Raw genomic sequence first — 15,168 nt, forward strand, 5'->3', positions numbered from 1 at the left:
GTCTCCCCGTGGAGTTGTGGACGTTTGGGGGGGCCTGTTGCGGCCGTGGTGGCAACGGCAGCCGCGGCGGCGTCTTTTATGATGATGGCGGTGGCGGCGGAGCTTCTTTGGCAGCGGTCGGCTTCTTCCTCCTCCTCCCTTCTCCTTGGGCTTTTCCCTGGACCCGCTTTGACCCGCCAGAGCAGGGGTGAAATCCAATTTTTTTTCCCTACCGGTTCTGTGGGCATGGCTTGGTGGGCGTGGCAGGGGAAGGATATTGCAAAATCTCCATTCCATCCCACTCTGGGGCCAGCCACAGGTGGTATTTACCGGTTCTCCGAACTACTCAAAATTTCCGCTACCGGTTCTCCAGAACCTATTAGAACCTGCTGGATTTCACCCCTGCGCCAGAGGCCTGGGTTGTTGGACCAGGTTGGAAGGATGATGGTGATGGCGATCCTCATGGAGGCTGAGCAGCGGTACCTGGGGATCAAGGGTGGCGTTGCTCAGTCATGGAGGCTTCCCTTTCTCCCCCCTGGACTCTGGACTCTGGATTCTGGACTCTGGAGTTGGATGGGGGATTAGGCAGTCCGGGCTGCCATCCCAGGATCGTTGGTGGAGAACTGACGGGGCTCGGGCGGGGTTTGGTTGCTGCCCTGGGCCAGCCTGATCCTGACTACCCCCCCACCCTCTTCCTCACTCTGGGTTAGAGTGGAATGAGGGGGTGAGAACATTGGCGGCGGTGACATTTTCCAACGGCCTAAAAGGGGGCCTACCACAGAGGAGCGGCCATCCTGTTCTCGTCTTAAACTGGTCTTATGTTACCCAGCTCCGGTTCCAACTAGACTGCTATAATAACACTGATGTTGGTCTCGGATGAACTCATTTGCCAATCTGCTTATTTATGAGATACTCTCCAGTGGAACTCCTTGGCCTGTGGGATTCCTCCTTCTCGCAGGAGTGGCCCTCCACACTATCGAGGGCCTACCTCAATGACGGATTTTGGAATCCCGAGAGATGGCATGCGGCCAAGAAGAATCTTCGGGGTTTTTTAAATAAAGGGCTTTTAAGGGGAGGGAGGGTAAAGATGGGTGTTGGGGGAAACCCATCGGGGAGGGGGAGGGGGCCAGTTCTTGCGAAGGCTCGTGGCATAACTACAGCAGGTTCGGAGGCGAAGGGGGAGGCTCGTTTTAAAGTCCATGAGGGTTGTTCCATCGGCACGGTAAGTGGGAGGGGCAGATACGGCGGAAGCGGTGGGCTGCATCATGTTCAGGGGGTGCGCGCTCGCTGTTTAAGAGCGATCCCATGCTCCAGCCCCTCAGACTTTTCCCGTTCCCTGAGTGGCTGGAATCCTCAGAGCTTGGACCTTCGGTTGATGTTATGTAATGCAAGGTCCGTGGTAAATAAAGCCCCCCCCCTGATTTGTGACCTTATACGGGGGCGGGGGCGGACCTTATGGGCATTTCGGAGACTTGGTTGGGCACTGAAGGGGGGGTGCCCCTTGTGGAAATGTGCCCACAGGGTTTCCGAGCATTCCATCAGCCAACGGCCCAAGGGGTGGCGGTTGTTATTAAAGAGAGTCTAGAGCCGAGGGAGGCCACTGTACCACAGATAGCCAGTTGTGAATCCCTCTATGTGAAGTGGGGTCAGAGGATGCAGGTGGGCTTGCTGATCATGTACCTGGCTCCTTGCTGCGTGACAGCAGCCCTGCCCGAGCTGTTAGATGTGATAGCCGGGATGGCGGTTGATACCCCCTGTTCTGTTTCCCTCCCCCAATACTCCCAAGAAAGAGTCAGTCAAAGGCCTTCTCTTCTTCTTTATTTACACAGATAAATGTCCTGGCCACGTCTACCCATGGGCCTGCCAAGTTTCTGGAGATAACAAGGAAATTATAGATAAGGCCAGAATTACTCACGAATATATTCTTCCCTCCATTGATACAGTTTGCCCGCGCAAATTCATTGCTTTGTCCAAGACAAAAAACCAGGAAGTCCCGCCTCCTATTTATAGTCTCTGCAGATGTCTCTGCAGATGTCACTGCATGACCATCATTTATCCCAACGCTGCTTCTGCTGCGCGCGCCGGTCACGTCTGCGCAGTCTTGCATCACTCCAAAACTGTTCTTGGGGCGTTGCCAAATCAGAAGAAGGCTCGAGAGAATCAGGCCTTGCCGGCCCCTCCTCCTCCCTTTGAGTGGGTGCCAGGGAGGGAGAGGGCTCAAGACAAGCAGGGCTTGCCAGGTCTTCTCCCTCACTTTCTGAATCATCCGAGTCCAGGAGTCCGGGTCCAGGAACCTGGGTCACAACACTATCCCTCACCGCAGGGCCCTTCTCCCGGGACTGACGATTGGGATGCGGTCGGGCTGGGTTCTGCTCATGGAAGGCCTGCACCAGGTCAGGGGCATGAACGTCGGAGGCATCTACCCAGGAGAAATCAGTCCCGTATCCCTTCCACGCGATCAAATATTGGAAATGACCCTTCAGCCAGCGGGAGTCTCGTACGCTGTGGACTTCGTATTCCTCTGATCCGTCCTCGGTGACAGTGACGGGTGCTGTTGGGCACCGAAGGGAATTCAGTGTGGCCTCAGGAACCAGAAGAGACCGGTGAAAGACTGGGTGGATCCGCATGGATCGTGGCAGGGTCAGTCGGTAGGCTACCGGGTTGATGACTGCTTCAACAGGGAACGGGCCGATGAATCGGTGGTCCAACTTCTTTACCAGTCGGTCGGACGGGAGGTGTTTGGTGAAGAGCCACACCCGGTCTCCAACCGCCAGCGGGGGCGTTGCCCGTCGGGAGCGGTCGGCGGACCGTTTGTAGTCCTCCTTTGCCCTATCCAGCTGCTGACGTACCAACAGTTGGACCGCATGCAATTCCATCAGGAAGGTCTGCGTTTTGGGAACAGGAGAGTCCGGTGGTGCCAGAGGGAAGAGCCGCGGATGGTACCCCACATTGGCAAAGAACGGGGTCATCTGAGTAGAGGTGTTGTCCTGTCTCCCTCCCCCCAATACTCCCAGCAAAGAGTCAGTCAGAGGCCTCCTTTTCTCCTTTTATTTACATAGATATATGTCCTGGCCATGTCTACCCACGGGCCTGCCAAGTTTCTGGAGATAACGAGGAAATTATAGATAAGGTCAGAATTACTCACGAATACATTCTTCCCTCCATTGATACAGTTTGCCCGCGCAAATTCATTGCTTTGTCCAAGACAAAAAACCAGGAAGTCCCGCCTCCTATTTATAGTCTCTGCAGATGTCACTGCATGACAATTATGACTTGGCTTTATCCCAACGCTGCTTCTGCTGCGCACGCCGGTCATGTCTGCGCAGTCTTGCATCACTCCAAAACTGTTCTTGGGGCGTTGCCAAATCAGAAGAAGGCTCCAGAGAATCAGGCCTTGCCGGCCCCTCCTCCTCCCTTTGAGTGGGTGCCAGGGAGGGAAAGGGCTCAAGAGAAGCAGGGCTTGCCAGGTCTTCTCCCTCACTTTCTGAATCATCCGAGTCCAGGAGTCTGGGTCCAGGAACCTGGGTCACAACAGGTGTGCTGAGAGTTGTTAAAAGCAAACTCCGCCAGGGATAGGTAATCGGCCCAGTTGTCCTGTTGCTGGTTGATGAAGCAACGGAGATACTGTTCCAGGATACCGATGACCTTCTCTGTACCCCCGTCGGTCTCCGGATGGTGCAATGATTACAGACACACCTGCACCTCCAACGCGGCCATCAGGCTCTTCCAGAAGCGAGCTGTGAACTGAACTCCATGGTCCGAAACCACCCTGTCCGGTAGACCATGGAGGCGGAAGATGTGCTGTAGAAAGAGACGGGCCGTTTTTGTGGCTGTGGGCAGTCTGCGGCATGGGATGAAGTGTGCCATCTTGGTGAGCATGTCCACCACCACCAGTACCATGGTGAACCCAGAGGACGGCGGCAGGTCCGTCAGGAAGTCCATGGAGATCGCCCCCCAGGGTCTGTCAGGTGTCGGCAAGGGCTGGAGGAGCCTGGGAGGGGCCCCCGTGGCGGCCTTGGCTTGCCGGCACGGTACGCAGGATGTCACGTAGGCATGTACATCATGCTGCACTCGGAGCCACCAAAAGGTCCGTGTCACCAGGTGGAGGGTCTTGAAGAACCCAAAACGTCCTGCTGCAGGGTTGTTGTGGCACTGGGTCATGACGAGGGCTCGGAGTGGTCCTGTGGGCACATATAATTGCCCCCGAAACTTGAGTAAGTCCTCCTCCAAGGTCCAAGGAGACGCGGGGCCCACCTCCGCTCTCCTTTGCTGTGACCAGGCGTCCTGGTGCTGCGCCTCTCGCACCTGGGACCGCAAGTCCACTGGTTCCCGTGCTGCGGCCTAGGCTTCTGCCGACAGCACCGTCCATGGAGGAAGGGGGTCCTTGGTGCAGAGATACTCTGGCTTGCGGGGCAGGGCATCTGCCCTCTGGTTGTGACCGCTGGGAATGTAGGTCACGCGGAAGTTGAACCGGGCAAAAAACAACGACCACCGGATCTGCCGCTGGTTCAACTTCCGAGCTGTGGTGAGGTGTTCGAGATTCCGATGGTCCGTTCGGACCTCCACCTGATGTCGGGTCCCCTCCAGATGGTGTCGCCAAGCCTCGAATGCAGCTTTGATAGCCAGCAACTCTTTTTCCCAGATGGTGTAGTTGCGCTTGGAAGGATTGAGTTTCCGGGAGTAGTAAGCGCAAGGAAAAAGTCTGCCGCCATTCGTCGGAGTCTGTAGCAGCACCGCTCCCAGAGCCACATTGGACACGTCCGTCTCCACCACAAAAGGCCGGAGCGGGTCGGGAGGCCTCAGGACGGGTTCCGTGATGAAGGCTTTCTTGAGGGCTGTGAATGCTTCTTGCTGTGGGGGACCCCACCGGAACGCGACCTTCTTCCTGAGGAGCTGGGTAAGTGGAGCCGTCAGTGTGGCAAAGCCCGGGATGAAGGTCTGGTAGTAGTTGGTGAAGCCCAGCAGGCGCTGAACATCCTTCACCCGATGAGGGGCTTCCCAGCTACACAAAGCTTCTACTTTGCATGGGTCCATGGCTATGCCCTCGGGCGAGATGATATGCCCGAGGAATTCTATGGAAGTCCGGAAAAAGACGCATTTCTTCAGCTTCGCATTGAGTTGTTGCTCCCGCAAGCGTTGCAGAACCAGATCGACGTGTCGAAGGTGGCTTTCCCTGGACCGGGAGTAAATCAGGATGTTGTTCAGGTAGATAACCACGAACCGATCCAACATGTCTCGGAACACGTCGTTCATGAAGTGCTGGAAAACGGCGGGAGCGTTGGTCAACCCAAATGGCATGACAGTGTATTCGTAGTGTCCGTATCGGGTGCCGAATATTCGTCTCCTTCTCGCATCCTCACCAGGTTGTAGGTCCCCCGGAGATTGAGCTTGGTGAAGATCGTGGCCTCCCGCAACCTCTCCAGCAGCTCCGGGATGAGCGGCAGGGGGTAGCGATTCTGCACCGTAATGGCGTTTAGCTGGCGGTAATCACAGCACAGGTGCAAGTCCCCTGTCTTCTTCTTCACGAAGAGGACCGGGGCTGAGAGAGGGGACTTTAAAGGCCGGATGAACCCTCGGGCCAGATTTTTGTCCAGGAAGTCCCTGAGGGCGGCCAACTTGGGCTCTGACATGGAATACAGGCATCCCACAGGCAGTGGTGCATTGGGCAGAAGGTCCACGGGGCAATCGTAGGGCCAATGCGGGGGTAGTCGGTCCGCTTCCTTCTCGCTGAACACATCGGCGAAGTCCGTCAGCTCAGGAGGCAAGGTGATGGCAGCGGTGGGGACGTTCTGGCCGGTACAGGTGTGGCAGATGTGGTCGACACACTGCAGACTCGGGAAAGAGATGGCGTTCCGCGACCAGGCCACTTGAGGATCGTGGGTCCGAAGCCAGGCCAACCCAAGGACCAAGGGAAAATGAAGGTCCGCCGTGACATAAAACTGGATCCCTTCCTCATGGTCCCCAATAGCCAGGCGCAAAGGCTGGGTGGTGAATTTAATGGGGCCGGACACCAGTTCTCGTCCATCAATTGTCTCTACCCGCATCGGAAGGTCCACCGGAACCATGGGGACCGCAAACTGGGTCACAAAGGCCTGATCCATAAAGTTTGCTGTGGCCCCTGAATCCACCAGCGCATGCGCCTGGAGCCCGACTGACTGATTCCCCAACCATATCCATGTGTGCAGAATCAGATGCCAAGGGGGCCCAGAGTCTACTTCAGCAATGTCCAGTGGGGGCTTAGTACGTGCCCGACCTAGGGTTTCCCCAAGGTCGGGCCTGCTCCGTTTCCCGATTGGTCACACTGTGATTCGGGGACCGGCGTGCGTGCCCCACTTCGCTTTCTGGGGCAAGAAGCGGCAAAGTGGCCGGGCTCCCCACAGTACAGGCACAATCCCACTTGGCGCCTCCGGTTCCGCTCCTGGGCTGTCAGGCAAGGTCTGGCTGCTCCCAACTCCATGGGCTCTTCCGCAGCGGTTACAAAACATGGGGCGACCTGGGGTGCTGGAGGCGCAGGAAGTGGGGGTGCAGATGTCAACGGCGGGTCCCGGGGGGTGCGACGGGACGGTCTCCATTGCAGACGGGCGTCGAGGCAGAGACAAAGGGGCACCAAGTTGTCGAGGGTCCGTGGCGCCTCCACCCAGGCCAGCTCGTCTTGCAATTCCTCTTAGAGTCGCTCCTGGAACGCATCCACCAGCGCTGCATCATTCCAGTCAGAGTCCTGGCACAAAAGATGAAATTCGGCGATGTACTCCTGCAGGGGGCGTTTCCCTTGACCGAGTTCCTTAAGGCGCCTGGTTGCCATCAGCATCCGAACGGGGTTCTCGTACATGATGCGCAGGTGCTGCCAAAAATACTGTTGGTCCGCCAGCAGGGGGCTGTCCTGGAGCAAGAGGGGCGTGGCCCATCGAGCAGCCGAGCCGAAAAGAAGGTTAATCACCAAGGCCACCTTAGCCCGGTCATCTGGGAAATCCTCTGGCCGCATAGCCATGTAGAGCTGGCACTGTCCCAAGAAGGTCGGGAACATCTCAGGCTGCCCAGAAAACTTATCCAGCACGGTTATCAGGCACTTGCGACGAGGAGGAGGAGTGGGAGTATGGGGGGTGGGGCTACAGGCACATTCCCGGCAGCAAGTTGGCCTGCCAAGTGAGCCACTTGCTGCTGGAGCTGTTGATTAGCCGCTTGTAGCTGCTGTAACTGCTGCTGGTCCATCTTTGGTGGAAGATGGTTTAGTCGGGGTCTTGGACAAAATGTTCTGTTTCCCTCCCCCAATACTCCCAAGAAAGAGTCAGTCAGAGGCCTCCTTTTCTCCTTTTATTTACATAGATATATGTCCTGGCCACGTCTACCCACGGGCCTGCCAAGTTTCTGGAGATAACGAGGAAATTATAGATAAGGCCAGAATTACTCACGAATATATTCTTCCCTCCATTGATACAGTTTGCCCGCGCAAATTCATTGCTTTGTCCAAGACAAAAAACCAGGAAGTCCCGCCTCCTATTTATAGTCTCTGCAGATGTCACTGCATGACCATCATTCCTTGGCTTTATCCCAATGCTGCTTCTGCTGCATGCGCCAGTCACGTCTGCGCAGTCTTGCATCACTCCAAAACTGTTCTTGGGGCGTTGCCAAATCAGAAGAAGGCTCCAGAGAATCAGGCCTTGCCGGCCCCTCCTCCTCCCTTTGAGTGGGTGCCAGGGAGGGAAAGGGCTCAAGAGAAGCAGGGCTTGCCAGGTCTTCTCCCTCACTTTCTGAATCATCCGAGTCCAGGAGTCCGGGTCCAGGAACCTGGGTCACAACACCACCAGACTCATGGTCATGGGGTATTTCAACCTGCCATCAACCGGTGTAGCATCAACAGCAGCTCGGGAGTTCATGGCCTCCATGACGGCCATGGACCTGACCCAATTAGTTAATGGCCCCACTCACACCGGGGGAAGCACACTGGATCTGATTTTTGTCTCTGGACAGTGGCTGAATGATCTGGAATTAGGAGACTTAGTTATTGAACCTTTGTCATGGTCAGATCATTTGCTTCTTTGTCTGGCCTTTCGGACCGCCACCCAACACCGCACGGAGAAGGGGCCAATGCGTTGGTTCCATCCCAGGCGCCTGATGGACCCGGAGAGGTTCCTGACGGAGCTTGGGCCATTCCCTGAGGACCTAGCCCACGGCTCAGCTGAGGATCTAGTCGCGGCCTGGGAACAGTGCCTTTGCAGCCTCTGACCCGGCGTAGATCTCAACCGGCTCCTTGGTTTTCCGAGGAGCTGAGGGAGATGAAGCGCCGGAAAAGACGCCTAGAGAGTGTATGGAGGTCCAGCCATTCGGAAGCTGACCGAACACTAGTTAGGTCATATATTCATACCTACCTAGTGGCATTAAGGGTGGCTAAGCGTGATTACGTTTCCACCCTTATTGCGTCGGCAGATAACCGCCCCGCTGCCCTGTTCAGGGTGACCTGTTTCCTCCTGCATCAGGAGGCACGGGATGATCCTGTTGTGTCTTGTCCGCTCTCACCGCAGCCGGGGTCTGCTTATCTGCTCCCGAACACGGAGGAATGTATGCCTCCCGGCCCCAGTTCTGGCTCCATGCCCAGACAAGCTGCAGAGGAGGGGGCACCTCCCGGTCCCAGCCCTGGCTCCATGCCCAAGCAGGCTGCAGAGGAGGGAGCATCCCCCGGCCCCAGCCCTGGCTCCATGCCCAGGCAAACGGAGCAGCTAGACCCCTCCCCCTCCTCCACAGCATGTGAGCCTGAGGAAAGTTTACTTCCAACAACAGCTGATTGGAGTGACCCTCGCATCAGAAAATTGGATAGGCGGAGGCAACAGAAGGAAGGGAGGGGCAGGCCTTAATGAGTGCTGAGTCATGGAGCCACACCCCATGGCCTATATAAAGGATCTGCTTTCTGGCAGTCTCTGAGTCAGGCAAAGTCGAACTTATCTTGCTGAAGTCACTTACTGGTCTCCTGCCTGCTCTGAGGACTTTGCTAGGACTTTGGGCAGAGCTGCAGAGGCAAGCCTGATTCGGATTTCTCTGACCCGGCCGTCAGCGGAGGAGTGGGACACGACAGATCCCTTGCAAGGGTGTGCTGAGGATTTTGGTAAGTATCTGCATGATAAAATTGCTCAGCTTCGGGACGAATTGGACCAAAATTGGGTAGATTCAGGCGAGATGGTGGAGGCAAGTCTTGGTGATACCATCTGGGATGAGTTTGATACTGTGACTCCTGAGGACATGGACAGGATGCTGGGAAAGCTGAATGCCACCACATGTTTACTGGACCCGTGTCCCTCCTGGTTGGTGCTGGCCACACAGGGGGTTATATGAGGCTGGCTCCAGGGAATTGTCAACGCTTCTTTGATGGAGGGTGTTGTTCCTACCGCCCTGAAAGAGGCGGTGGTGAGGCCCCTCCTCAAGAAGCCCTCCCTGGACCCAGCTGTTTTGGGAAACTACCGTCCTGTCTCCAACCTTCGCTTTGTGGCGAAGGTTGTTGAGAGTGTGGTGGCACGACAGTTACCCCGGTACCTTGATGAAACTGTCTATCTAGACCCGTTCCAGTCTGGCTTCCAGCCTTGGTACAGCACGGAGACGGCTTTGGTCGCGTTGGTTGATGATCTCTGGAGGGCGTGGGACAGGGGTTATTCCTCTGCCCTGGTCCTTTTAGATCTCTCAGCGGCTTTTGATACCATCGACCATGGTATCCTGCTGTATCATGCTGTGGGGAGTTTAGGAGTGGGGGGCACCGTTTTTCGGTGGTTCTCCTCCTATCTCTCTAACCGGTCGAAGACGGTGTTGGCAGGGGGGCAGAGATCGACCGCAAGGCGCCTCATGTGTGGGGTGCCACAGGGGTCTGTTCTCTCGCCTCTCCTCTCCTGTTCAACATCTATATGAAGCCGCTGGGTGAGATCATCAGTGGTTTTGGGGTGAGGTACCAGCTGTACGCTGATGATACTCAGCTGTACATTTCCACCCCTAACCACCCCAACGAAGCTGTCGAAGTGTTGTCCCAGTGTCTGGAGGCCGTGCGGGTCTGGATGGGGAGAAACAGGCTTAAACTCAACCCCTCCAAGACTGAGTGGCTGTGGATGCCAGCATCCCAGTACAGTCAGCTGCAATCGCTGCTGACTGTTGGGGGCGAGTCATTGGCCCCAATGGAGAGGGTCCGCAACTTAGGCGTTCTCCTGGATGGACTGTTGTCTTTTGAAGAACATCTGACGACCGTCTCCAGGAGAGCTTTTTATCAGGTACGCCTGATCCGCCAGTTGCGCCCCTTTCTAGACCGGGATTCTTTATGCACAGTCATTCATGCCCTCGTCACTTGTCACCTGGACTAATGTAATGCTCTCTACATGGGGCTCCCCTTGAAGAGCACCCAGAGGCTCCAGCTGGTCCAGAATGCAGCTGTGTGGGTGATAGAGGGAGCTACTCATGACTCCCATATAACACCTCTTCTGCGCAAGCTGCACTGGCTGCCTGTGGTCTTCCGGGTGCAATTCAAGGTGTTGGTTACCACCTTTAAAGTGCTCCATGGCTTAGGACCGGGGTATTTACGGGGCCGCCTGCTGCCACTGTTTGCCTCCCATCGACCTGTGTGCTCCCATAGGGAGGGCCTCCTCAGGGTGCCGTCAGCCAAACAATGTCTGCTGGCGACCCCCAGGGGGAGAGCCTTCTCTGTGGGGGCACCTACCCTCTGGAATGAGCTTCCCCCAGGACTCTGACAGCTTCCTGACCTCCGGACCTTCCACCACGAGCTGAAGACGTACTTATTCTTTTGTGCAGGACTGGCATAAAGTTGAAATCTACTAGTAATTTTAATGGGGTTTTTTAATGGTTTTAAATGTGTATTAAAATTACTAGTAGTAATTAATGGGCCAACTTGAATAGGTTTTTTAAAATTGGTTTTTAATTGTATATTGTATGTTTTCACTGTGTTTTACTTGGCTGTAAACTGCCCTGAGTCCTTCGGGAGAAGGGCGGTATAGAAATTAAATTATTCTTATTCTTATTCTTTTCAGCCCATGTGATGGGAATATATTTTACCTTTTCTTTTCTGTCCCTAAGGATGTCAAATATAAGGCTTAATCATGAATAAACCACATGGATAAATCAAGGGAAACCATGTGTCCTTCTGCCAGGAGAAAGAACACAATTCAGTGATGTTGATAGCACTGTTCATCACTCTTTGCTGATTGGCTGGCTTGGAGGGGGGGCCTTCAAGGACTGTAACCAACAGTGTAGTGAGAGAGACATGATGGAAAAGCTATGAATGATGCTTGGTAGCTTACCTGTGGCTAATGCAATGGGATGGCAACTGACGCAGCTTGATGGTCATTTTTTTGAGAACTGTGGCAATAGGGATTGGTGGATCAAAGCCCTTAGTTCAAGAGGGCTTGAATTCTGTCTGTATAGTCATGGTGAAATATAGTCTCGATTCTCAGAAAGGAAAATTTCTTCCTTCCTTCCTTCCTTCCTTCCTTCCTTCCTTCCTTCCTTCCTTCCTTCCTTCCTTCCTTCCTTTCTTAATAAGGTGACAAACATATGCAATCCACCTTCCTTCTCCTATTTTCGATACAACAACGACAACCCTGTAAAGTGGGTTGGACTGAGAGTGATTGTCCCAAAGTCACCCAGCTGACTTTCATGTTTAAGGCAGGACTTGAGCTCCCAGTCTCCCATTTTCTAGCCTGATGCCTTAACCACTAGGCCAAATTGGTTTTCCAGTTTCGCGTTCCAGAGGGCAAAGAATCAGTAAAACATGGAGAGTTTGATCAGGAGAAAAAGAGCTAAGAAGGTTCCTCCCTAGCAATTCCCAAAATAGTGATGCAAATAGTTGCTTTAGTTTGGCAAGATTTTTGTCTAGAGATGAGGAATAGTAAAGGCAACTGCTCAGAAGTAACTCAACTTGTCTTCCTTGGTTCTTGGGAGCCTGACACTAGTTCATTTTGTTGCAATTAAGTGGAGCTTGCCACTTGAATCTGGGCAGGATTTCCTTGTTTGGCTAAGTCAGGGGTATCAAACTTAAGGCCCGAGGGCCAGGTCCACGGTGCCTCTGCCAGCAAAAATGGAGCTTGGGAGGGTCAACCTCCCCCCCCTCGGTGCTCCGTTTTTCACTGGCAGAGGGCTAGCAAAACAAACTAAAAACAAAAGAAAAGGAGAAATGTTTCTCCTTTTTCATTTGTGCATGAAGGGACAGGAAAGGGAAAAAGGAAATACAAAGAAAAAGAAGTAACGATGGGAAGAGAGCAAGGAAGGAAAAATAAGGAAAGAGGGGAAGAAAGAAGAAAGGGGAATGAAGGGGGAAGGAGAAAGAAGAAAAGAAAGGAAGGAGATTATAATGAGAGTAAGGGAGAGTCTGAGGGAAATCCTGCCTTAGCACGTGGCCACCATAGGTGCCCGATACGAGTGATGTTGAGTTGGCCACGCTCACCCTGGCCACGCCCTTAGAGCAGGGATGAAATGCTTCTGGTTCAGACCGGATCGCCCGATCCGGTAGCGATGGTGGCGGGTGGTTCGGAGAACCGGTAGCAAAAATTCCCCCCCCCCCATGCCCAGCTAAGCCGTGCAATCTCAGAGGTTTTTGGTTTTTTTTTTTAACCTTTAAAAGCATTTTTTCTTTGCCAAAAAATGCTTTTAAAAGTAAAAAAAAAACCTCTGATGATTGCATGGCTCAGCTGGGATCGTCAGAACCTTTTAAAAGCATTTTTTGTACAAACTCTTTAGCTGAAGAGGTTGTAGAAAAAATGCTTTTAAAAGGCTCCTCTGGCGATCCCAGCTGAGTTGCCTGATGATCAGAGGCTTTTAAAAGCATTTTTTACAACCTCTTTGGCTGAAGAGGTTGTAGAAAAAATGCTTTTAAAAGTTAAAAAAAATGTTGGCCATGGCCACCCAGTCACATTACCCCACCCAACGAAGCCACGCCCACAGAACTGGTAGTAACAAATTTTATATTTCACCCCTGCCTTAGAGGTCAAATACAACCCCGATGTGGCCCTCAGTGAAATCAAATTTGACACCGCTGGGCTAAGTCATTAGTTTTTATACCCCTTTGAAATGGCAGCTGTTGGCACACAATCAAATGTCAAAAGATGCCTCACTTAGAGGAAATCATTAGAAAGAAAAACTGTCCCTGAAATAATATTTTACTGCTATAGGTTAATGTGGAAATAGATTATGAATTTCAGAAGGAATCTACATTCAAATTTGAACTAGTTTTATCAAGGAACCCTTATAATTGTAGTTCAGTCAAACAATAAACCTTCCTTTACAAAACTACTTTTCACATGAAGGATATATAGTATAGGCCCATACCAATTGTGTATTTATTTTTCAGACGTATATGCATAATAAACTTAGCTCAGCAAGAGCAAACTGAAATGAAACAACAATAAATAGCCATACACTAAATTAGGGGTCTCCAACCTTTGCAACTTTAAGACTTGTGGACTTCAACTCCTAGAGTTCTGGGAGTTGCAAAGGTTGGAGACCCATGCACTAAATAATGAATTAAGCAATAAAGTTTTGTTTCAGATAGTGCATTGTGTACCATCCCATAGAACTATCTTCACTATTTTCACAAGGCCATCACTGAGGGCCCAGCCTGCCTTCTGAAGAGATGCTATGATGAAAAAAACATTTTCTGGCTTCAATCCCTTCTAGCTCACAAAAACTTGGAGATCAAAATTAGCTTCTCATGGGAAAATCTCTTCAGATGGGTTGATTTTAACTGAGAAGACCTCTAAATCAGTATTGAAATCTGAACTGGTTTACTACCAGTTCGGTCGCTGCATATGCGCTCTGTGTGCCAAATGTGCATGCGCAAGCACAGTACACACTATGCACCAAATGTGAGGTGTGTACACATGCAGTGCATGCCAAAAGAAGGCATGGGAAGAAAGGTAAATAGAACAGCGCACACCAGGGGTGGTGATCGGCTGTGGCGCGCAATTGTCAAAGCCTTTTTTTTTTTTTTTACTTTTCTTAAAACATTTTTTTACTACCTATTTGGGTGAATTCTCTTCTCTATTAATTAAAATAGACAATCTTGCACTTAAATGGATGCCAGGCCACATGTAGATAGTCCTTGACGTATGACCATAATTGAGCCCAAAATTTCTGTTGCTAAGTGAAACATTTTTTAAGTGAATTTGCTCCATTTTATGACCTTTCTTGTCACAAATGTTAAGTGAATCACTGCAGCAGTTAAGTTAATAAAACAGTTGTTAAAATAAATCTGGTTTCCCTGTTGACTTTCCTATAACAAGGTCCTGATCACATGACCACAGGACTTCGCAATGGTAATAAATATGTTGCCAAGTGTCTGCAACAGCTATAAGTGTAAAAAACAGTCATTTTCAGTGCCATTGCAATTTTGAACAGCCACTAAGTGAACTGTGAGGACCATCAGCAGTGCCTTGTTGATTTTCTGACAGCAATTCTTCCTGTTGCCTTTCTCTTTCAGAAGAAGATTTGACCATTACAGTCCCCAAAGGCCCAATTCAAGCCAAACCAGGTTCTGATGTCCTGCTGCCTTGTTATTTTGAGGACTCTTCTGGGCCCATAGAGCCCAACCGCCTGGGAGTGATATGGCGTATGGCTTCAAGAGATATTGCTAAGTATGAAGATAAGTTAGAAGTCTTTCTCCCAGGGGCAAAGATGTCTTCTGAAGAACTGCTACGGGGCAACGCCAGCATTCTGCTTCCAAACGTGCAGGATGCAGATGGCAACACTTACACTTGCTCTGTTATCCATATCCCTGACAAAGAAGAGAAGTCAATAGAGTTGAGAGTGGAAGGTAAAGGAAACGGAATTGTTGTGTCTTGTCCGCTCTCACCGCAGCCGGGGTCTGCTTATCTGCTCCTGAACACGGAGGAATGTATGCCTCCCGGCCCCAGTCCTGGCTCCATGCCCAGACAAGCTGCAGAGGAGGGGGCACCTCCCGGTCCCAGCCCTGGCTCCATGCCCAAGCAGGCTGCAGAGGAGGGAGCATCCCCCGGTCCCAGCCCTGGCTCCATGCCCAGGCAAACGGAGCAGCTAGACCCCTCCCCCTCCTCCACAGCATGTGAGCCTGAGGAAAGTTTACTTCCAACAGCTGATTGGAGTGACCCTCGCATCAGAAGATTGGATAGGCGGAGGCAACAGAAGGAAGGGAGGGGCAGGCCTTAATGAGTGCTGAGTCATGGAGCCACACCCCAT

The 15,168-nt window shown here is 52.4% G+C and overlaps 1 protein-coding gene across 7 annotated transcripts in view; it reads left to right on the forward strand.

Moving 5' to 3' along the window:
* Positions 1 to 15,168, forward strand: part of LOC131198603 (tyrosine-protein phosphatase non-receptor type substrate 1-like) — a 53,273-nt gene that overhangs the window by 16,502 nt on the left and 21,603 nt on the right. For all 7 annotated transcript variants that reach the window (XR_009155119.1, XM_058183415.1, XM_058183414.1 and 4 more), the window contains exon 2: positions 14,435 to 14,767. Coding sequence is in view for 6 of the 7 variants with exons in the window: in XM_058183415.1 (XP_058039398.1) it covers positions 14,435 to 14,767 (333 nt within the window). In the remaining variant the exon portion in view is untranslated. The remainder of the gene's footprint in view (positions 1 to 14,434; positions 14,768 to 15,168) is intronic.

The sequence above is a fragment of the Ahaetulla prasina genome, chromosome 4 (assembly GCF_028640845.1).
Source record: "Ahaetulla prasina isolate Xishuangbanna chromosome 4, ASM2864084v1, whole genome shotgun sequence".
In the NCBI taxonomy this organism is placed as follows: domain Eukaryota; kingdom Metazoa; phylum Chordata; class Lepidosauria; order Squamata; family Colubridae; genus Ahaetulla; species Ahaetulla prasina.